Source organism: Camelina sativa, chromosome 15, assembly GCF_030686135.1.
Source record: "Camelina sativa cultivar CO46 ecotype springtype chromosome 15, ASM3068613v1".
NCBI lineage: Eukaryota > Viridiplantae > Streptophyta > Magnoliopsida > Brassicales > Brassicaceae > Camelina > Camelina sativa.
Window position 1 is genome coordinate 63,646 of NC_141894.1, and position 24,062 is coordinate 87,707.

Genomic DNA, 24,062 nt, shown 5'->3' on the forward strand with positions numbered 1-24,062 from the left:
ACACCTAATTAACAGAGACTTACTAACTAACCCGTTAGATTCCATGTTTAATAGTACTGGAGTAATAAGTAGTGGATGATCTAATTTCACATCTCATAACCTATTTTATTAATTGCACTGACGACAAGTCTCTTTTTTCCGACTATGCTCTATGCATAATATTTAATTTGTATGCTCCTTCTCTGGTTCATATTTTATTTAAAGTTATATTTTGCATGTGTCACACAAATTATATTCGGTACCGCAATTTTCGGGTTAATCTCAAATTTAAGAAAACTGAAATGTAAAAGATACACACACTTGTCGAATATCCAACGTAATGTTTGTTACAGCCTATAAATTATTTTATATCATCATTCGATGGAATGGCAGATTATTATACTTTTATAAGTGTGTAGAAGATTGAAGAAACAGAATGATTGATTAATAAAAAAAGGAGAAAATGGGGTAAAAATAATGGAAGTCCACTGTAGGTTAAAACTAAATTATGTCAAAGAAAAATAATAAACTAGTAAAAATTAGATTATTGACGAGAAAGTCTTTAAGAAAAAGAAAAACAAAGAAGAAGAGAGTAATAGTATTATACTACTCCTTAGTGGGGATGGGATGGGATGGGATCCATGAAAATAAACGAGGGATGAATTTAAACTCGTGCGTCAAATCTAGACCAGTTCCTCCACTCCCATATTAGTTTTGAAGCTGATCAGGATCAAACAACATGGAAGCTTCACCAACTCTTCTTCTTCTTCTTCTAGTAATTGTTACCCTTGTGCTTTATTTGATTGTCGCAACAGGAAAATATCATTGGCGCAACACTCGTGTACCGAAAACGTACCCGGTAATCGGATGCATAATTTCATTCTATAGCAACCGAAACCGGTTACTGGATTGGTATACGGAGCTCCTAACCGAATCCCCAAGTGGGACAGTAGTCATTCGCCGGTTAGCTGCCAGGAGAACCGTGGTGACGGCGAACCCCTCCAACGTCGAGTATATCCTCAAAACAAACTTCGACAACTATCCCAAAGGCAAACCCTTTACGGATATCCTCGGCGATTTTCTCGGCAACGGCATTTTCAACGTCGACGGAAACCTCTGGTTGAGGCAGCGGAGACTTGCTACTCACGATTTCACCCCAAAGTCTCTGAGAGGTTACGTCACCGTTTTGAGGAACGAGGTCGACAACGAGCTCTTACCGTTTCTTGACGCTGCTGCTGCGGGAGTCTCACAAGAACAAGTACCCTTTGATCTCCACGAGCTTCTCCGTAGATTCTTTTTCAATGTTGTTTGCATCGTTTTCCTCGGGGTCGATGATGATCGCTGCTGCTTAGACCCGTCCTCGCCGGTTTCTGACTTCGACCGAGCGTTCCAGACAGCTTCTGCCGTTAGCGCTGGACGCGGTTCCGCACCGCTCTCTTTCGTTTGGAAGTTGAAGAGACTGGTCGGGTTCGGATCCGAGAAGGAGCTCAGAAACGCTGTCCGAGAAGTTCATCGCTGCGTCGATGACATCATTCGAGAGAAGAAGAAGAAGAAGAAGAAGAGGAAGACCACCACCAACCACGAATACGATTTTCTCTCGCGGTTGATCGTCGCCGGAGAAAGCGACGAGACTGTCAGAGATATGGTCATCAGTATTGTGATGGCGGGGAGGGACACCACATCTGCGGTCACCACGCGGCTGTTCTGGTTCATCACCACCGGTCGCATGAAGGAAACCGAGCACGATCTGGTTAATGAAATCCGATCGGTTAAGGAGTTAACCGGAGGGGGTTTGGGTTTCGATTACGAAACACTCAAGAAACTGAGTTTGTTGAAAGCGTGTTTGTGCGAAGTGATGCGGTTGTATCCTCCGGTGCCATGGGACTCCAAACACGCTTTATCCGATGACAGGCTACCAGACGGTACGGAGGTGCGTGCCGGAGACCGGGTAACGTATTTTCCGTATGGTATGGGGAGAATGGAGGAGCTTTGGGGTGAAGATTGGGATGACTTCAAACCAAACCGGTGGCTCGTTGATAATAAAACCTGCAGACTAGTTTTGAAGAAGGTGAATCCGTTTATGTTTCCGGTTTTTCAAGCCGGCCCAAGGGTTTGTCTCGGGGAAGAGATGGCATACGTGCAGATGAAATATGTTGTCGCTTCCATACTTGACCGGTTTGTGATTGAACCGATCCCTGCTGATAAACCGGTTTTTGTGCCAATGCTCACGGCTCACATGGCTGGTGGGATGCAAGTCCGCGTTCGTCGGAGGGATCCTTCTCGTTGCTAATTTGCATTTCTCTAAACAACAATAGAAGAAACAAAGTCAATGGTCATGGGGTTTCTTTACATTATAAAAAATTGTAATTTAAACGTCTCTATGATCCCAAATCTATTTTCTGCTTTGGGTAAACCAACCCACTTTTCTTAAGTCATACAAAATGTCTACTTAATGACCCATCTGCATTTTTATCATCGTATGGATGACTACGGAGGGGGTATTGGACAAGAGAATGTGAAAGAATTTATTAGACATTTGAATTCCAGTGTTATTGGATTAAATATTTTATCAAATCTTTTAAATTCATCTGTTATTGGATTAAGTACTTTTAAGCAGTCTTTTAAATTCATTTGAATTCCACTGTTATTCAAGTACTTAACTTTTCATTACTATTAAATTCTGGTGTTATTGGATGTTATGTATTTTATAATAGCAACTTGATTTAACTAGAATGTTAAAGAATTGTTAGTGCAAAATTGTGAAGAAAAATGTCTGACCTTTTAACGTAGGATTTGGATAGTACTCTGCAAGTAAAATAAAAAATGGCCAGAAAACAGACTTCTTCAAGAGTAAAGAGAGAAGCGTAGACTTCCTTGGTAGCATTAACCGGCCGCTTTGAATTTCTTCACAGTAATACCATTATTGCCATTGACATTCCCATCAACCATCTGTCTCTTTGCAACCTTTGCTCTCCTGTATCAGACATCTTTGCGACCTTTGCTCCTGTATCAGCCACCACAGCAGTACCGCTCTTATTTGAGACACCTTTCATCTCTCTCAGCTTTGCTTTCTCCTTCTCCAACTTCTCCCTCAACGAGCTCACTTCCTCTTCTGTACCGTTGATCACAATCTTATCAGACTCTTTGACATCCGCGTGACACACCAAACACGAAGAAGTAGACTTCACTTCCATCAACGCCTTGGAACTCATCACATGTCCCCAAAGCGAAAAACTTGTACTTTCTCCATTGAATTCAAGACCTGAGACCGGACACTGAAAATGGATCCATCAGAACCAACAACAGGCGTAAATAAGCTTAGGCACCCTCTTAGACAAGACAACAGAGCATGAACCAAAGCTTCTTTATTGAACAGAAAACACATGCTCGCTCTGGTTTGAAGGCTCTCTCTCTATCTTTTGTAGTATATATATTGTTTGGTGATGAATGAGGAAGATATACAATTCTCTGCAGAACCTTTGACATGGTATCAGAGTAGAAACATTAAAAAAAAACAGAGGAAGAAGGAAAAGAAGAAGAAAGACAAGACAACTAAGAGATGATGACGACAACACCAAGTGCTCGTACGACGGAAGAAGCATCTCTCTCACCACTTTACCTTCATCCTTCGGATGGTCCCGAAAACTTCACCGTCCAACTTACCACTTTACCTCCATCCTCCATCCTCCATCCTCCATCCTTGGACATATACATCTTTTAAACATCGAGATATTGAAAATAAGACTATTATTGTTAAATGAGAGACGTTATTAGTGTTTGTTTTAATTCAGATTGTGATTTGGTAAAAGTGTTATTGACTAAATATTCTACATTTTCAAATTTTAAATTACCATACACTCTTATCAATCATATATCATAAAATCCCTAAAAAGTAGTATTTGTTACACTTACTTCTCCTATATAATATTGGAGATCCTTTCACTTCTCAAAAGCAAAACAAACCATCTCACGAAAATAATTTGAAGTCATCCTTCGTAAGTTCTCTGTTTTAATTTTATATAGTTACTTATACTCCCATGTTTATTCATTTCTTTATGTTTTTTTTTTGTTTTTTTCTCTTTAGAATGGATACCGGAGAAGGGTCGCACACAGAAACAAAAACCAAGAAAAATTCATATAATGCTTGGACATATGAAGAGTGTCAAGAGTTGCAGGCTACATTAGTTGAAGCTATCAAACGGGGGTGGCGTGACAAAAAAGGTTCGATAAGTAAAGCTAAGGTAGAGACAAAGATACTACCAATGCTAAATAAAAAGCTTAAATGCAATAAGACTTACACGAATTACTTAAGTCGAATGAAGACTTTAAGAAGGGAATATAATGTGTATTCTGAACTCTTACGCTTTAGCTCTGGTTTTGGATGGGATCCCATCAGAAAACAATTTACAGCTCCAGATGATGTGTGGGCAGCCTACTTGTTGGTAATTCTCTTTGGTTAACTTTCCCAAATTTAAATATATTTTAATCACAATTGATAAATAATAATTAATGTATGATGTTTTTTCAGGGGCATCCAAGGCATGAAAAACTGAGGACCAGCACTTTTGAAGATTTTGAGGATTTACAATTGATTTTTGAAACTGTTATAGCAAAGGGAATCAACACGTTTGGACTTGGTAGTGATTCAAATGCTGAAACTTTTGAAGACGAAGATGATGATCTTCAAGCAAGAGATGATTTGGGGGATGACGACGAGGTGGATAAAGTCTTTGTTAAACCAAAGTTACCTACTTGAGTCTTCAGAGAAGGTATTAACTGAAATGGTTGGAGTTAGCACTCAGATGGTAAGTCTGATTCAACAAAGAGAAGAAAGACAACAAAGAGAAGTTGAGCTTAGAGAAACTCAGAAAAAAAAGAATAATGTTTGGGATGCTGTCAAAGAGATCCCTGATTTGGAAGATCATGTCCGCTATGATGCAGTAACCAGGATCCATACGTTGAAAATGAAAGACGTATTTGTGAGCATGTCTGTCGAAGACTGCCGAAGACATGTGGAAAGATGCTACTATGTAAAAGTTTATTGATAGATAGATTTTAATTTTCAAGTTTTGCATTTAATAAAATTGCTACATCTAATAAACTATTGTAGTGTTTGTTTCTGTTGAATTTTTAAATCCTAGCCTTCGTGGATAGAGGATAAAGGAGCGAATTTATCTATTTTCAATTTGTTTCTGTTGTTTGAATCTTGTCTACTATTTTCTACGTTAGATGGAAACTAGAAGAATTTATCCATTTTCAATTCTATTAAAATTCTGTTCAAATCTAATAAAATGATACAAATTATAGTAGTTAGAATCACAAAGAAAGATTTGAAAATCTTTTACATTACAAGAAAATCTATGAATTGTGTCACTAATTCTTTTCTAATAAATTCTTTCACATTCTCGCCTCCAATACATTAAAATGCATCAGGAGACTAAACACTCCTTGGTCTTTTTCCTATTCCATAATAATAACACGTATGTTATTATTTAACATAACTAGATCGAGCCAATCCGAAGTCGGGCACGGTAGGAATCTAGAACAAAGTCACATGAAAAAAGTCAAATACTAATCTCTCTTCCGTTTTGTCGCACGAGTTACATATCAAAGTTAACTGATCTTTAGTACATATGTTTCACGTACGGAAATAACTTAAAGTTAACTGAAAATTAAGGAAGACGAAGTTGATCTTTTGATTAGTGACTTGCAGTAAAAGTAACCAATTCTCATGAATTTTTTGGCTCATTGTACCCGCCTGCTGGTGCTGGCTTCTGGTTCAAGAAGTAACGCGCGTATCGCAACATCTTCCACCCGCAAGCGAATTCTCAGTGAGTGTAAGACAAGTGTTCCCTGAAAGCTTTGTGTTTAAGTTGAATGGGAGGCAGAGGTGATAGCCAATAGGATCAAATGCTTCTCTTGTCCAGAGTTATGTTTGGACATGTGGGGTTTACAATTATGATTTTGTAAAAAGTTCAATCACAAGATGTTGCATGCAAATCGTAACAGAACAAAAAATTAAATATGAAGTTGGACAATAATCAATCATATAAATGGTTAGCGAGTAAGACAACTTTTCGGAAAATATCGTCAATCTCACTTCTGCTGTATTTTTCTTAATCTATAGTGCATACATCTACAAATCTCTTTGAATTTAACGAAAATCTGATTTACAGAGAAAAAGGATCTCAATATCTCATAGATCTGTACATTACTTCCTATCCCCTATCTGAAAAATTGGGAAAAAAGTAAAATGACAATCTTATTTCTATTGTAATATCTATATATATATATATATAGATATATATTTCTATATATATTTTAATCTAAAAGAAAGACAATTTATTCTCAGTTTTTTTTACCATATCATTTTAGAATAGGTATAACAACTTTTGACTATTTTTTTAGTTGTAAGAAATTTCGACAAATTTGTCGTCATAACAAATTCCATACTTATATTATCATCGTTTTTATTATGTACTAGGACTAAGACCTCCCGCGATGTCGCGAGGGAAGTATTTTAGAAAAAAAAAAAAGTAAATAAAATTTAAAATTATACATTATAAAATTATTTGAATGTAATAAAATAGTTTGAATACATAAACATTAAATATAAACTGTTACAAAAAACATAACCATCAAAATGAAAATTTATAACAAAAAATATTATGTATAAGTGATGCAACTTTGCAAAAAAAATTGTTTAAAGTATTATATATAAGGTTTTTTATGAATAATTATGGTAAATGTACAATCAAACAAATCATTATGACAAAGTAATCCTAACTGAGAATATTGAACTAATGGTTGTAATGAGTAAATATAATTTTCTATTAAATAAACAGAATTTAAAAACAAAATAATACTCCCTCCGTTTCAATATATAAAATGTTTTGGCCTCTCTTTTTTGTTTCAAAATATAAGATGTTTTGTAATTTTCCATGAACAGATACAACTGTTTGAGGTTTAAAAAAAAGATAAAACAATTTTCTTACAAAAAAGACTAATCAAAGTCGCAACTGTTGTTCGTATTTATTCAGATTGTTATTCTTATTTTTAAATACTAAACTGTTTTTTAACAAAAAGTTACTATAAAATGTAAATTCTATATTAAGTTGTATTAATTTCTCTATTGCTATAATCATTTCTAAAATTTTAGTTAGTTTATAGAATAACGTTGAATATTAGATATTTAATTATTTAGATTCAACATAAAATTGACTAAAAGATATGACTATTTAAATAGACACACCTATTATACCGAAAAGTTGTGATGAAAAGATATAAATAAAATATAGTGAAAAGATACAACTTTACAATAAACAGATACAACGGTTTGAATTAAAAAAAAATTATGAAAAGGTGCTACGAAAAAACGAAAATTTTGTGTCTGCATTTGATTTCACCTAATAACCCATATAAACTACTTTTAAATAGAACACATCTTTATTACCATATTGAGAAGTCAAATTCAAAAACTCACTATATAATCCATCTAACTCTTGAAAAAAAACTCTAAGTATTTTCATGAAATTTTTATATTTAAAATTAACTAAAATTTGTAAATTAGATTCATCATTCCAAAAATCTTTTGTTAAATCAAGAATTGGAGGAATATTTTTACTTTTAAAAGAATGAATGCTAGAGAATAATTGAGAAATATATAAAAGCTGTTGATATTGAAATTTTATATTATTTTGTGTCATGACAAAAAAATGAAAACAGTTCAATAAGACAAATATATCTAAATTTTAAAAGAGATGAATATTCAAAGAAAAACAATTCTACAATGATCAGTTGCAACTTTACAAAAAAAACCATTACAATGAATAATCGTAACTTTTTGTAAAACACACAATTTAATTTTTCTACATATTTTTTTATAAAAATATCCAAAAGGTGGTTGAAAAAACACTACTTTGGTGGCATTTATTCGGATTGCTATTATTTATAGACATTAGATTTTTATATTTAAATTTAACACAAAGTTGTAAATTAGATTCATCATTCCAAAAATATTTTGTTAAATCAAGAATTGGAAGAGTTTTTTTACTTTTAAAAGAATGAATGCTAAAGAATAATTTAGAAAGCTGTAAAAACTGTTGATATTAAAATTTTATATTATTTTGTGTCATGGCAAAAAAATGAAAACAGTTCAAACAGATAGATTTCAAAAGATACAAATATTCGAATAAACACAACTCTACAATGAACAGTTGCAATTTTACAAAAAAAATGTTACAATGAATAATCGCAACTTTTTGTAAAACATACAATTTAATTTTTTTACATATTTTTTAAAAAAAAATATTCAAAAGGTAGAATTGAACAAACACAACTTTTGGTGGTATTTATTCGAATTGGGTTTAAATATATTGAAATGTCAAATCAAAAAACTCACTATGTAATCCATCTAAATCTTGGAAAAATACTCATCATTCCAAAAATCTTTAAAATGAACTAAAAGATGTAAATTATATTCATCATTCCAAAAATCTTTTGTTAAATCAAGAATTAGAGGAATTTCTTGACTTTTAAAAGAATGAATGCTAGAAAATAGTTTAAAAAATGTATAAATCGTTGAGATTTAAATTTTAGTTGATTTTGTGTGAAAACAGTTCAATCAGACAAATATATAGATTTCAAAAGATACGAATGTTCCAATCAAAACAACTTTACAGTGAACAGTTTTAATTTTTCACAAATAACCGTTCTAATGATCCATCACGACTTTTCAGAAAATTTCCAAAAGGTAAGATTGAAAAAATACAACTGTTGGTCGCATTTATTCAGATCGTTATTATTATATAGATTATTATATTATATGTTTATATTTATTTAATATGTTAAGACCATTTGTATTATGTAGTCTTTATCTATTGGTTAATTCAAAATGAATGTTAATTAATATATATTATATAAAATATTAAAAAATTATGATTTTTTAAACTTTGTGATTTTTTAAATAAAATATCTTATAAAATAGAACAAAGGTTATAGCATTTTTTTAAAACAAAAAGTCTCAAATAGTTAAATGACAAAGTTAAAAACTTATTATAATCATATATTAACATCAAATAATATGATTTTTTTTTCCTTTCTATTATCCATATGGTTAATTAATTAGGATATTCATGCAATTTGTCTGACTAAATATTCCCATAGATTTCCGCAAAAATTACAACTAACTGTGCTGGGAACCAAATGGGTTCTTTGTTGACTCGACAAGTTGGTACTTTAGAAAGAATGAATGCTAAAAAATAATTTAGAAAGCTGTAAAAACTGTTGATATTAAAATTTTATATTATTTTATGTCATGGCAAAAAAATGAAAACAATTCAAACAGATAGATTTTAAAAGATACAAATATTCAAATAAACACAACTCTACAATGAACCGTTGCAATTTTACAAAATAATTGTTACAATGAACAATCGCAATTTTTTGTAAAACATACAATTTAAATTTTTTACATATTTTAAAAAAAAAAATTATTCAAAAGGTATAATTGAAAAAACACAACTTTTGGTGGCATTTATTTGAATTGGGTTTAAATATATTGAAATGTCAAATAAAAAAACTCACTATGTAATCCATCTAAATCTTGGAAAAATACTCTAGGTATTTTTATTAAACTGTTATATTTAAAATGAACTAAAATATGTAAATTAGATTCATCATTCCAAAAATCTTTTGTTAAATCAAGAATTAGAGGAATTTCTTGACTTTTAAAAGAATGAATGCTAGAAAATAATTTAGAAAAATGTATAAATCGTTGAGATTTAAATTTTAGTTGATTTTGTGTGAAAACAGTTCAATCAGACAAATATATAGATTTCAAAAGATACGAATGTTCCAATCAACACAACTTTACAGTGAACAGTTGTAACTTTTCATAAATAATCGTTCTAATGATCCATCACGATTTTTCAGAAAATATCCAAAAGGTAAGATTAAAAAAACACAACTGTTGGTCGCATTTATTCAGATTGTTATTATTATATAGATTGATATTTTGTATCCTTAAAAGAAAATAAAGTTTATACATATAGTATAGATTAATGTAACAATTCACAATAATAACTATGTTAATTAATGAACAATAGTATGTATCGGATCTTGTTACAAATAATAATATGTCGATTTAGTGATGACAAAAAAAAAAAAATACATTAAATTAATTAAGAATATTGTTCATCGCCGGTCCAAGTAACCTTGCTTTTGGGACCAGTTGGACCATCTTGACCAAACACTTCTTTAGGAATTTTTCTTGTGAGTTTCCGTAAACCCGCCCGTATAAAAAACGGCAAAATCTTAGCGATATAGTGACGAATATTGTCTATTGTGTAATGGACTCGAGGTCCCCATTTCCTCAGATAGTTCAGCCATGGTGGCTCATGAACCACGCCAGGTCCTGCAATCACCTCATACGCAACACCTGCGTCCAAGAACTTGTCGCTTCTTGCCATGTCGTTTCTTATCCCGCTCTTGTACTTGCCTTGCAACACGAGCCCAGGCTTTGGGAACATTGCGTGACCATGAAGAGACGAATATACTACTGGCTTGTTTCCACCTTGGAACTCTAGATCGCATGCCTCCATAAGCGTTCCTCCACTGTGTTTAGAAAAGTAAACTCTCCATAACTCACCGTTGAAGTTGCTTATGCGCAATGTAACATGTTCCCAGTCTCCAACATGCTCTCCAATCATTCCTAGAGATAGGCTCTTGATGAACAAAAATTTCAAATGTGCATTTCCGTTGAACGGATAGAACAGCCAGACAACAATATCTGTGAAAGTAGCTCCAAACATTGGTTTGATGTGTAGATACGCCTTAGCGCTCCCTAAATCTCCCCTCTTAACCTTTTCTTTTGCCTCTTTCTCGACTAGGTAATCTAACCAGAATAAGTCATCGTTGGAACCGCCTTTTGGAAGGTTTGAACCGTTTGAATATACTGGAACAGGGTTGAATTCGTTTCCTTTCTGGTATAGTAAAGCACCGTTGGTGAAGACCCAATTGACAGACGAAGGAAGGTACTCTTCTTCTGGGTGTAAGTATATCCAAGGAGAATACGTTTGAAACAAAAGTCTAGTTTGGTTTTTGCTTGGCATGCTAGACAAGTCAAATCTTGTATTTTTCAAGCAGTATAGAGGAGGAGCTGGAAAGTTTACTTGTTTGAAACTGAATGTCCCTGTGTACACACCTGTTGCTGCTGTTCCTCTCTTGGCTGGTCTCAAACTAGAAATGGTCATTTCTTTTATCCTCCATACCCATGTATCGGCTTCAGTCTGTTCTGTAAGATCCCTACGAACACAGCTTATAGAATCTTGTCCTAAAGAGGGCTTCAGAGGAGAAGTAGTGACGTATAGACCAACGGCTTGATACCCATTAGGACATAGGGGCTGCCAAAAATATGCAGGCCCGTCTTGTTTGATACTCAATGATATAGTATTTCCAACTTCAGTGTAGTCGAGTGGAGGTCTTAAATTACCTCCGGAAACATCTCTTGCAACAAGAATCCAACCGAAAAGCTGACGGTTGTTGGGTTGTGCATAGAAGCCAAGTCTGAAGAAATTACGAGGAAGAGTGATCGGTTCGAAGATGCTGACTCCCATGTTAGCTGGTCCTCCTTCATATGTTCTCCATACCCTGCGTGTTGTTGAGTCTGACATGGAGAGTTGAGCAACCTCAAGACCTCCCAAGTCAATGCTTCTTTTGCCAAAGTTCCCATCATCGGAAGGGATACTAGGCAAAGGAGTAGGAAACGTAAAGGTTGTATCCACAGGTAAACCATTCGACAAAAACCATGGTGGATGTGGTAATGATGAATCTACAGTGTTGGTCGTCAAAACGTTAATTCCAGTTTCAGCCCTTGACAATTGCTTAACAAATAGAACAAAATAAAACAACAGAGATTTGAAGTGGGTTTCAACCAAGAATTGCATTTTCTTTGACTAGTTAGTTAATCGCAATATTAGACATTTCTTAAGATTAGGAGCATTCAACTTTGAATCAAAAATAAAATTAAAAAACAATTATGCAAAAAACCAACAAATTAATGATCTTATAAATAATATGATATTTCCATATGTTAAGAAAAAGAATCCATGATTAACCAAGAAACTTAGAAAACAAATATACAAATGGATATATACATTTATTTCTACCAGAACAATGAAACCATAGATGGCTAAGAAGAGATTCTGAATTTGATATAATTTGTTTCTCAATTAAGTAACTATTGTATATCAGATTTTTAATTAATTTAAACCAATCCATTTAAATCAATCACAGGAAATATAAGAATGGGAAAAAAAATATCCATATAATAAATATATTTCAATTTTTACAAGATTTTGGATATTAACAACTCTTGCCATAATGGTTGAAATAAATCATGTTTTGGAAAGAACAAAAAAAAGGCAAAACAATTAAGGGAATAATTAAGGTAACAACTGATTAATTAAGCAATTTTAAAAAAAAATTGTGTATATCATATAATTAATAAATACTAGTACAATTATAGATAAAATTAAGATTCTATTAGATTAGTCTCTCTCACTCATCAGCGGTCCAAGACCTTTTGACTTTGGGACCAGTGGGGCCATCTTCTTGAAACAATTCACGAGGGATTTGGTTAACAAATTTTCTGAATTTTTTACGAAAGAATCCAGGCAATGTCTTGGCGATACCATCGAATGTCTTTTGAATATCATGTTGAACAAATGGTCCCCATTTCCTAAAATAGTTGAGCCACGGTGGCTCCACCATCCCGGGTCCTGCAACCATCGCATATGAAGCTCCTGCGTCGAAGAATTTGTCACTTCTTGCCATGTCGTTCCTTAAACCGTTCCCGCCTTCGCCTTGCAACACCATTCCTGGTCTTGAGAACATTGCGTGGCCGTGAAGCGACGAGTAGCTCACTGGTTTGTTTCCACCTTGGAACTCTAGATCGCATGCCTCCACTAGCGTTCCCGCACTGTGCTCCGACAAGTATGCGCGCCATAACTCTCCGTTGAAGTTGCTGATGCGCAGCGTAACATGTTCCCAGTCTCCAATATGCTCGCCTACATCCCCCAGCCACAGGCCCTTGACGAATAAAAACTTAAGGCGGGCATTGCCGTTGAAAGGATAGAATATCCACACGACTATGTCAGTGAAAGTGCCTCCAAACATTGGTTTGATGTGCAGATACACCTTCGTGTTTCCCAAGTCTCCCCTCTTCACCCTTTCCTTTGCGTCCTTATCCGCCGGATAGTCCAACCAGAACAAACCATCGTCCGAACCGCCTTGCGGAAGGTTTGAACCGTCCGGTTGTATTGGGACGGGGTTTGATTCGTTCCCTTTCTGGAATAAAAGGGCACCATTTGAGAAAAACCACTCGACAGAGGAAGGGAGGAAATCTTCATCCGGATGCAAATACACCCACGGTGAATACGTTTTAAACAGTAGGCTAGTTTGATCTTCGCTTGGCATGCTAGACAAGTTAAATCTTGTATTATTCAAGCAGAACAGAGGAGGTGGAGGAGGAGAGGAGTTTGGCCGCTGGCAGCTGAATGTCCCTGTGTACACGCCCGTTGCTTCTGTTCCTCTGTTGGCCGGTCTCATGCTAGAAATGGTCAGTTCTTCTGTCCCCCAAACCCATGTATCGGCTTCACTCTTTTCTGTAAGATCGGATCGAACGCAGCTTATAGATTCTTGACTTAAAGATGGCTCTTGAGGAGAAGTAGTGACATATAGACCAACCGCTTGATACTCTTTGGGACATAGGGGCTGCCAAAAATACGCAGGACCGTCTTGCTTGATAATCATTGATGTAGTGTTCATGACAGCAATGTAGCCAACGGGTGGCCTCAAGCTATCTCCAGACACGTCTCTTGCAGCAAGAACCCAGCCGAAAAGCTGACGGTTGTTGAGTTGGGCATAGAAGCCAAGCGTGAAGAAGCTGGGAGGAAGGTTGATAGGTTGATAGATAGTGAGCCCCATGCCCTCGTACGTCCTCCATACTTGCTTTGATGTTGAGGTTGAGATGGAGACTTGGATCACCTCGAGACCTCCCAGATCTATCCTTCCTTTCCCAAAACTACTATTACCCGAAGGGATTTCAGGTAAAGCAGATGGAAACTTGAAGGCTGTGTCCACAGGTAAGCTTGTAGACAAAAGAAATGGATCCGTAGATCTGCTCTCATCTGTGGAATTCAAAACGGAGTTGGCTCGAACTTGGATCCAACACACATGGCTAAGGCAAAGGCTAACAAATAAAATAATAAGAAATGGGAAAAGTTGAAAGCCTTTTCCAATAGATGATTGCATTCTACTTTCTTTAGTTAATACAAGAAATAGAGAGACTGCCCCAATTATAACATTCAGGAATGACTTTTAGCTATGCCAAACCCATCATCAACCTCTCTTCTCTATTATAGTAGTACCTTTTTAGTCAAAAATAAGAAAGTCTTTGTATTTGGGCAGGTTAAATGCAGTCAGATATATTTATAGATCCTTATCCTTTGAATTTACAGTTTTTTTTTGGGAAAATCCATTTATAGCACCAAATTATATAACTTCACCATGATGGGAAGGGGTTTGACCAGTGTTTATAGAAGAAATCTTACTATATTAATTGAGAAATACAAATATAAAATTAATCTTATAAAGTGTAAAAAATTACATTTGTCATGTCATTGGTCTTAAGACAAATGTTTAATTTTCAGTAATGATAAATATGTAATTTAAATATTATACTAATAAAATCTTTGAAATAATTATTAGTTTTGGGATTGAGTCCCATTTTTGCGATTTAAAAATAAGATTTTATATCTAAGTATACAGTATGATTATTTTTATTTTTAATACTTATATTTCGAAGATTACGTTAAGATTTTAAATTATGATTATCTTATCATATTTCTTGGAAATAATTATTATTTTCCAAAAAAAAATATTTTATCTCACTAATTAATTATGGACCAAAATTACTAATTATTATTTTTTTAATTGTAAATTAATCAGAATTTTAAAACTAAGATATTATATTTTAAGTATACAATATGATTATTTTTAATAACTATATTTGGAAGATTTTGTTAAGATTTTGAATTATTATTCACTTATCTAGTCTTGAATTATCTAGTCTTTATTTTATTTCATTTACAAACTGTTTTGAATTATCAGATTAATACATATGATTAATAAATATGTAGATTTTTTCTGTATATGTTGTAATTTGAATTTTTATAAACAAATATATATTTCTAACAAATTCTCAAAATGGGCATTTTCATAAATACCTTTGTCACTTGTCAAAAATATTCCTTTATGTTGTCTATTTTCAAAATACACATTTTTAATATACAAAATAACTAAATTCTAAATCCTAAACCCAAATATTAAATTCTACCCCCTTAAAACTATACCCTAAATGTAAAATAAAGAATTCAAACCTAAAAAAAAATTACAAAAATTAATTTTCTATATTTTAGTTATGTAAAAAAGGGCAAAAATGAAAATGTTCAAAAAAATAAATATTTTTGAAAATAGTTATCTCAAAAAGGGTATTTCTAACAAATTATCAAATAATGTATTTCTAACTAAATTTATGCGGTTGATATATTAATACATTTTATTTGCTCACAATTACATTGTTATAATTAATACTTTAAAATATTTCACAAATCAATGATGCAAATACAACCAACCAACAATACACATCAAAGTGTAAAACAAATTAAAATACAAGGTAATTCATGTTCTTTTCTCATTCTTAAATCATTGAACCAAAATGGAATCTAACGAGGAAGAAGCCAAAATAGCAATGGATATGGCTGAGAAAAAACTTTCGGATAATGATTACAATGGAGCGAAGATATGCGTTGACAAGCCCAAGCCAACTCCCCTATTAGTATAATACTAGGTTTTGAATCCACGTTACGCGTGGGTTTATTTGATATATTTTGATGAACTTATATATGATTGATGACTTTTGATGAAATATTATTTTATACAAATTTTAATTAGTATTAAGAAAAAAAAAAATTCAGATACACAAGTTTGAAAAATATAAAAATCAGTTGTGTTATAAAATCAAATCTGATCAAAAATATCATGAATCTAACTCGACGTCCCGGTGAGACAGATCAAAGTGGTGACCTCACATATCCTAAACCATTTCTTTGACCACCAGAAAAACGAAATAATTTTATAATCATGAATCTATCTCGTTTTCATATTTAATTGATTGTTACCACCTATGTTTTCATGTTTTTATTCAATGTTTTCTTATTATTCATATTCTTTCTTGTCATTTTCATTGTCAAATTTTATGGTAATTGCCATCGTTACTTTTACCGTCAGTTTCTTCGTTATACTCTTCTTCTTCTTCTTTGTCAACTTCTTCACATTCTTCCACTGAAAAACCTTTTTTTTAGACTACCACACAACTTATTAACCCATAAAACTCCAAAACCAAAATCATTTATTTTTTCATAAAATTTTTGGAATTCATAAAGACCAGAATAGTCAACACATGCACCCAATTATTGATAATTTAATCCATATACTTATTCGGTTTTAGATCCACACATATTGAAACTTCTCAAACCAAAATCCTTGTACATTTTTCTTTTATTTATATAGATTTTACTTTTACTTTTTTTTCTAAAACATCTTAATAATATAGATTACTACTATATTTCCATAAATGTTAATTAGTTAAATATCTAATTCTTATTGGTTATTTTAAATCCTACATGGACACCTTTAAGAGTTTATAGCTTCAACTTTTTATTAGTATAGATATGATATTTTGAAATTTCTATGGAGGATAAGTAATTGTAATATTTTAAAATTTTTTGTGAAGTTTAAATATTTTTAATATTTGAACCTTTTAAAAGTTTCAATATTTATAATATTTTAAACTTTTAAAATTTAAAAATTATAATTCTTTTAAAACCTTTTAAAAGCTAAGAAAATTTAAAAATTTAAAAATTATAATACAGTAAAACCTCTATAAATTAATAAGGCCGGGACCATGAAATTTTCTTAATTTATAGAGGTTTTAATTTATCGATAAATTAATAATTATTAATTTATCGATAAATTAATAAAATATTAATTTATGAAGAGATTTTTAATTTTCATATTTTTGAAAATTTTATATTATAATAAGATACTTTTGTTATCATTCATATCTTTAAAGAATTTCTTAATTTATAATCGTGGCTATCGTAATTGCTGAGTTTAGAATTTAGGTAAAAATGATAAATGTTAAAAGTTTATAGTTTAGAAGAAATTGCTACTAGTATCATTCATGATAATGATGAAGTCAAAAAAGATATTGCGGTAATTTTAGAACCAATTACATGTAAAAAAACAATTATCGCATTTAGGACTCTCCATAATTTTTGGATGCGATTTGAAAAGAAGACAATGAAAAAGATTAGAGATGAGCTCTAATAAAAATACAAATTCAAGAATATATAAACAACAATAGAATTATATTTCACTAGATTTTTTTAGATTTATATATATATATATATATATATATTATCTGATTATTAATTTATAATATTGATGGGACCATATTTTTACATAGGATTTTCAAAAAAAATATTATCTTATTAATTTATCGAAATTTATCATTTTTTACACCGGCCCAACTCGGGACCGGAAGAATTTATTAATTTATAGCGAGTATTAATTTATAGAGGTTCTACTGTATTTTGAAACCTTTCTAAAGCTAAGACTTTTAGAAATTTCAATATTTATAATATTTTAAACTTTTAAAAGGTTTTGAAATATAATATTTGAACCTTTTAAAAAGTTTCAATATTTATAATCTTTTAAACTATTAAAATTTTTAAAAATTATAATATTTAAAATCTTTTTAAAAGTTAAGAACTTTTAAAAGTTTCAATAATATTTTTTTGAAACTTTTTAAAGTTTTAATTTGATCAAATAAAAAACTGGATCAAACCGAAAAAAACTTTTAAACTTGGACGCATGATAAATCAAGCTTTCCTGCTCATTTGTTGTTGGAAGCATATTAATCTAATTTATACTGGTTCTGAACCATTGTCTAAAAACTTCTAGCCGATGTGGGACGTTATATATAGTTTTTTTATTTCCATAAATTTAAAATTCTGGAAATTTAGAAAATGTTAATGAATGACATGTCAAACCCTGATAGATTGTTTAAAATAATTCTTAATATAGAAAATTCTGGAAATTTAGAAAATGTTAATTAGTGACATGTCGAATCTCTATTGGATGATTAAAATCCTAGATGGACAGTCTTAGGAGCTTATAGCTCGTACTTTTATTTAGTATAATTGTCCGCTTTGGGCTAGATGGCAAAGCCCGCACATATTTCTTATTGGGCTCCTTCCCAAAAAGTTTCATGCTAATTAGAGTTGGTCTTGACTTATATACTAGAAACTTATTTTCTAATCTTCAGCCAGGTACTCAGGCTCCGGTACCCCTTTATTCCTGAAGTATTCTTGAGGCACCCTTAATCATGTCATTTTTTTGTGAGATCCTCCAACACCGAATACAGAGCCCACACCCACTCCTCTAGGTCCACTGTTCGACCTAGGCTCTGATACCAATTGTTGGGGTTTCCATGCCCAAGCCAACTCCCCTATTAGTATGATATTGTCCGCTTTGGGTCCAGGTGGCAAAGCCCGCACGGATTTCTTATTGGGCTCCTTCCCAAAAAACCTCATACTAATTAGAGTTGGTGTTGGCTTATATACTAGAAACTTATTTTCTAATCTTCAGATATGAGACATTGTTTGTATCCCAACAGTTTGAAGTTAACTCCGTTATGAGATTCATTTCTCCTTCTTCTATGTTGATGATTCTGGGTTCCTATCTCAGTTTGATCGATGAATGGAATTGTACATCTGTGGGAAAAGAGTTAACAATGCTTGGAGGATTTTGTTGAATAAATAAACGCTTATAATTGAGGTCTGACTATAGATAGATCGAATCATGCTATTTTGCTCTGTTTCCTTTTGATTATTCACATATATATGATATGTGTGCTTGGTTTTGATTAACTTGCTAGTTGTTCTGCTTAGTAATCATACGTACACACTCATGTATTTGAGTTTGAATGATCGGTTGTATGTTTCTTACATTAAATGAGTTTCATGTTCAAGAAGGTACTATTCTTCTGTTTTTTTTTTTAACATCTGACATTTTATTAGATTGTAAACGGGAAATACAAATTGTTAACCAGCCAAACTGGTGGAACTGTATATAGTTCATACAAGGAATTGATAGAACAAGCATGTTGTGAAAGCTTATCTACTGCAGAATTTCTTTCTCGATTAATGTGGTCAATGGACGAATCCAAAAGTTTTGCCATCCAATGTCGAATATCAAATAATAATGTTCCCAGGTTCAAATGGTCACCACCAGTATTGATGAGAGTGATCAGTTCTTTATTATTCTTCTGTTGTTCAAACTTGTTTGCAGCACCAAAGAATATTAGGAGGACCAAAGAATGAAGCATCAACTGTAATTTCTCCAAAGCAATATAAGAGAAAATTAAATAATCTTATGAAAAAATAAGGAAAATGATGCATTACCAACTGTCATTAAGCTAGCATTATGAGCTGAAAAAAGAACATTATATTGTTCGATCCTTCGGAAAAACAAGAATAAAAGACAAATTAAGAAACATATTCTGTATAAAAATGTATAGTAATTTAATACTTAAGTTTTTTTTTGGTTCTTCTTTTGTTTGTCGTTTTAGCGTTGGACGTCAATGGGGGGCATGAGTCATCATATTCCGTCGGCGATCAGTGAAGCTACTACAGGAAACCAAACGCGGAACGCAGCCACCGTGAGCAGCGGATCTCACCCTCTTGAGCTTTAGTTGCCTTTCTTTGTTGTTATAATAAGGAGTGGCCGGGGCAGAAGATCTAACAGGTGTTCTTAGCCAGAGACAGGATCTTGATTTGCCTTCCGCCACGTAATCGTCTTCCTCTTCTTCATCCTCGTCTTGCGTCTCTTTGAAGAGTTCGAGGAGTCTCTTTTTGTTATCGATAGGATCAGACTGTTCTTCTTCATTGGTTTTCTCCTCTCCTTGAGAAGTTTGGTCGCAGAATTTGTGATGGACCGGTGTTGTTCCTCGCGACGGCGTAAATTCTGCCCGCGGTAACTCATATTAACCTTTTCCTTGTAATTTTTTTTTTTAATTTTAAAAAAATATTATATGTAAAAAAAGTTTAAGATGTAAGAGAGAAAAGAAAGAAAAGAAACGTAACGTACCACCATCGACGCTCATGAAATCATCTTCACAGTCCGAATCAAGCCACCCCCTTGAATCGAAAAATATCATCTCCTCTTTATCACCTAATTAAGAAATCATCCAAATCATCATCGATCGATCGTTATTTCATACAATTATTAATAAATGTACCGCAAAATAATAAAGCGGATGATAATATTAATTAAAGATGGTAGGTTTTGAGTGTGAATGTACCTAATTATTTGCACACCTAAATACACACGGTTGTAAATTTCTAGGAGTACATCTATTCTTATACATAGAAAGAGAGTATGCGATTAATAAATAACATGAAGAGATTAATCAATCTATGGAAGTTGCAACTAGAAGTGTAGTCCATCATCACAAATCTCTCGCAAACTGTCTGTGCCTTGAAGACATTCTAACCTCTATCGTACGTTTCAGCGTTGTCCATGTGCTGCTAAATGCTACTAGCTAGTAGTAGATAGACCCGGTTGCACATTTACCCATGTTTTTTTTTTTTTTTTTTTTTTTTGTTAAAAAAGACTACTGAACAATCAGACCAAACACATTTACCCATGTTTAAAATAATTATATGATCACCATCGTCATATACAAGTCATGACAATTTTATCAAATAATGGCACTTGAAGTATAAGTATTATACGATTTTTATAATTCATACTATGACTAATACTGGTATATATTTGTATTGTGCCTACAGCCTACTACATCTTTGATTGGGTCTGAAAAAGCAAATGACTTTACATTTGTCGGCACTAAAGCAACCAATCGATTACAGCCATTAACAAATTTAATTTCTTTAAATATATTCGTAAAATTATTGTTGAGACTCTATAGATAAAACAAAAAATAAAATAATAATATTATGGAAGAACAAAAAGCGGATCACGATGATGGAACTAAAGAAAACGCAAAGAATGAGGGATCCATATATACCAACCAGGAGGAGGGGAATCAAGACGAGCGGAATGAATGGGAGGAGCGTTGACGTTGATGATGGTGGTGGGGGAAGAGATGACGTCAGTAGTGAGGGGGGAGATGAAAGCGGCAAGCTTAACGACGGAATCAGAGGCGGCGGAGGAGCTCTTGTGGTGAGAAGAGGAGGAGACACAGGAACCCATATCTGAAGATGATTATTCACCAGAGAGAGACGCTTAGATCAATGATGTGGTTTTAAGAGAGAGAGAGAGAGAGGGAAAGATGGGTTTAGAGAATCTTAAAGGCATAGAGAGATGGAAGACGAAGAAGCAAAGAGAGAGAGAGAGAGAGAGAGTAGAGTAGAGAAATGGAAGAGGGAGGGGGGCTTCAAAGTGAAGTAAATGGGAAGACGAAAAGGAGCAGTTTCCGATTTGGTAAGAGTCTTTAATTGTGCAAATATCCCCACCCCCACGTCCCGTGTGTATTCATTCATATTATAGGTTTATATATGGGCTCTTATTAATATATTGGTCTTCCTAATAACCCTCTCATTATGTGGCCTCTCCCTTTCTTTCTTTCTATTCTTTTTTTTATACTACTACTATGTAGTATTATACTACTATACTATGTCTATGTGTATATATAAATCTTCTTATTTTCATGATTTATTATCATATAGATTTTTGTTTGACTCATTCTTACATTTTGTTGTTGTTGTTGTTGTTGTTGTTGTTGTTCATGCTCTCTCAAGTGTATATGTCGCAATCACATCTAATTGAGAGAAAAAAATATATAGATTTTTCCGGTTCTCATCAATAAGTTAAATTCATCAAGTTGTCTTAATAAAGGGACACCTAATCATGATTGATGACCCCAAAATAAATTCCATAATGATACAAGTAAATGAAGAAGAGAAAAGTCATTAGATCAAAAAAAAAAAAAAAATGATTGGGCCAACTGCATGGTTTGGGTGGTATAAAAATGGCCCAGTTCGATATATAATACGAATCCATAAAACTTCAAAAAGATCGAAACCAAGGATTTATTTATTAAAATGGCCCAGTTCGTTCTGTTCTCCACAAAATTTATTAAAGAGATTTTTTTTACACCAGGGATTATTTTATTAATGACGATAAAGCCACGTCAACATAAAAGCTGTTGTCACGTCATCACGCTGACTGGGGAAGCCGTCTGGGGTAGGTTTGACGGAATTTTATAAAGGGAAAGATCGATGTCTGTCGCCGCCGACGATGCTCATGCTCATGTTGTCTGGACTTATTAGGCTTTCACCTGATCGAGTTCTCAACTTTCTTCTTTTCCTTTGCTCCTCATCTGAGTGCATCTGGTTTCACTTTCCTCCACGTACCTCAGAGGTGGCCAAAGGTTATATACTACTAGCTCTTTTACAATTAAACTATCCTCATCTTTATTGATTTTTTTGACTTTAATTGCTTATTTCAGAGAACTGTCAGACGAGATTAAGTCTAAGTCTGCTGGGAACACCTGTTGAACAGTTCAACTTGAACTAGTCTATCCTCTGTTTTTGGCATTTTTCCCTGAGTGCCATCACAACTCCCGTTCTAATGGCTCTTGTGATGACTGTGGAACCTAAGTTCATGCCTACCATTATGGACAAGGTTACGTTACCGTCTTAACTCTATTATATTAACTCTGGAGATCTAACACCATTTCGTATACCCAATTCTAAATGTTTTTTTTTTTTTGAACAAATCCAATTCTAAATGTAAGATATAAGTTCATAAATATATATGTCCAAAACCTATCTAAATCTTTGGCTAATAGTTTTTTGTATTTTCTCTTTATTTACAGAGAAGGTGCACGTGATGGCTGTGCTGAGACGACGTTATATTTCCATCTCATCGGAAGACGGTACCTCTTCGTTTCTCTCATGGTTAAAAAAGTTATTTCGTGAATCGTGATACATAATAGACTCTTTGGTTGGTTCCAAGAATTGTAACAAGTCATTTTTTTTTTTTTTTTTTTCACACACCGACTATATAAATATACTATTGGGAGTCTAGTACAGCATGATATTGTTTGTTTACAGTCCGGTATTTAATTTATTTATTTCATACGAATTGGGTGCTAAGGCTAATGTGCAATGTAATTCAATAAAGGTATCAGGGTCAGTCGTTTTATGATAATTAGAATTTTGAATTCAAAAAATATTACATAGTTTACGTATAGTAGTAATTTTTGTAGCTAGCTACCTCTTAAGATTCCATTGTTTTTTTCTTCTTTTTTTGGGGGTCAACTTAGGGATTTATTACAAAATGGACGTAAGAGTACTTAGCCTTTTATCCCCTTGTCGTTGCTTTGTATGGCATGTCTTTTCAGTTTCTTGATAATGTTTTCCTGTTTTCCCCCTACTATCAATTCCCAAATCATTCTCCACACAATATGTTTTGGATCTTACACGACCAAGCCATTGCCATTGGTTCTTAATTCAAGTTTGGTATAAGTTTTGTGGGTTTGCCTTTCAAGAATACTTATCACATTTCCTAAAACGTTGATTCAACTCTCAAATGATATTGGCCTAAGACAAAATAATAATACTAAAGTCTTATTGTCGCTACATCCAAAACCTTGTTCGAACAACAATGTTGTTCGCTTAGTGTGAACTGATCAGGTCTCAACCAATAAGGCAAATATTACTAGACTAGTATAAAACGTACTATATATGTGTTTGAACTTATGGTTATTATTTTGCAAGCTACATACAAATTAGGTATGAATCAAAATTCTGAAAGTGTGGATCTCCGTACTCTATAAACTATTGCACATGCTTTTGACCCGATACAAGGATAAAGAAACATATGCCATGACTCCAAGGTGATACCCCAAAATAAATAAAAAGTGGGTCCTC

The 24,062-nt window shown here is 33.1% G+C and overlaps 2 protein-coding genes, 1 long non-coding RNA gene, 1 other non-coding gene and 2 pseudogenes across 5 annotated transcripts; 3 read left to right on the plus strand and 3 right to left on the minus strand.

The window, feature by feature from the left end:
* Window positions 1-622: 622 nt before the first annotated feature.
* Window positions 623-2,335, plus strand: CYP94B2 (cytochrome P450, family 94, subfamily B, polypeptide 2). The gene has a single exon (XM_087489574.1). It carries the CDS (start codon window positions 719-721, stop codon window positions 2,267-2,269), a length of 1,551 nt encoding a protein of 516 aa, XP_087345700.1. The 5' UTR covers window positions 623-718; the 3' UTR covers window positions 2,270-2,335.
* A 1,729-nt stretch (window positions 2,336-4,064) lies between these two features.
* LOC147926151 (uncharacterized protein At2g29880 pseudogene) lies at window positions 4,065-5,024 on the plus strand (annotated as a pseudogene).
* Window positions 5,025-10,149: 5,125 nt separating this feature from the next.
* Window positions 10,150-11,996, minus strand: LOC104773501 (vacuolar sorting-associated protein (DUF946)). The gene has a single exon (XM_010498128.2). It carries the CDS (start codon window positions 11,922-11,924, stop codon window positions 10,161-10,163), a length of 1,764 nt encoding a protein of 587 aa, XP_010496430.1. The 5' UTR covers window positions 11,925-11,996; the 3' UTR covers window positions 10,150-10,160.
* A 454-nt stretch (window positions 11,997-12,450) lies between these two features.
* LOC104773502 (hypothetical protein At1g04090 pseudogene) lies at window positions 12,451-14,443 on the minus strand (annotated as a pseudogene). The gene has a single exon (XR_015581494.1). The product of XR_015581494.1 is annotated as a hypothetical protein At1g04090 pseudogene (transcript).
* Window positions 14,444-19,548: 5,105 nt separating this feature from the next.
* LOC104773503 (uncharacterized protein At3g27210) lies at window positions 19,549-21,964 on the minus strand. Its single transcript, XR_015582823.1, has 3 exons — window positions 21,198-21,964; window positions 20,254-20,337; window positions 19,549-20,130 (listed from the first exon to the last, which is right to left on the minus strand). It is a non-coding gene; the product is annotated as an uncharacterized protein At3g27210 (transcript).
* Window positions 21,965-22,357: 393 nt separating this feature from the next.
* LOC147926152 (uncharacterized) lies at window positions 22,358-23,238 on the plus strand. Its single transcript, XR_015582824.1, has 3 exons — window positions 22,358-22,558; window positions 22,637-22,812; window positions 23,006-23,238. It is a non-coding gene; the product is annotated as an uncharacterized LOC147926152 (long non-coding RNA).
* Window positions 23,239-24,062: the final 824 nt, after the last annotated feature.

Coding starts and splice junctions, on each gene's coding strand:
- LOC104773501 (XM_010498128.2), bottom strand. CDS start 11,924: ATGCAATTCTTGGTTGAAACCCACTTCAAATCTCTGTTGTTTTATTTT.
- CYP94B2 (XM_087489574.1), top strand. CDS start 719: ATGGAAGCTTCACCAACTCTTCTTCTTCTTCTTCTAGTAATTGTTACC.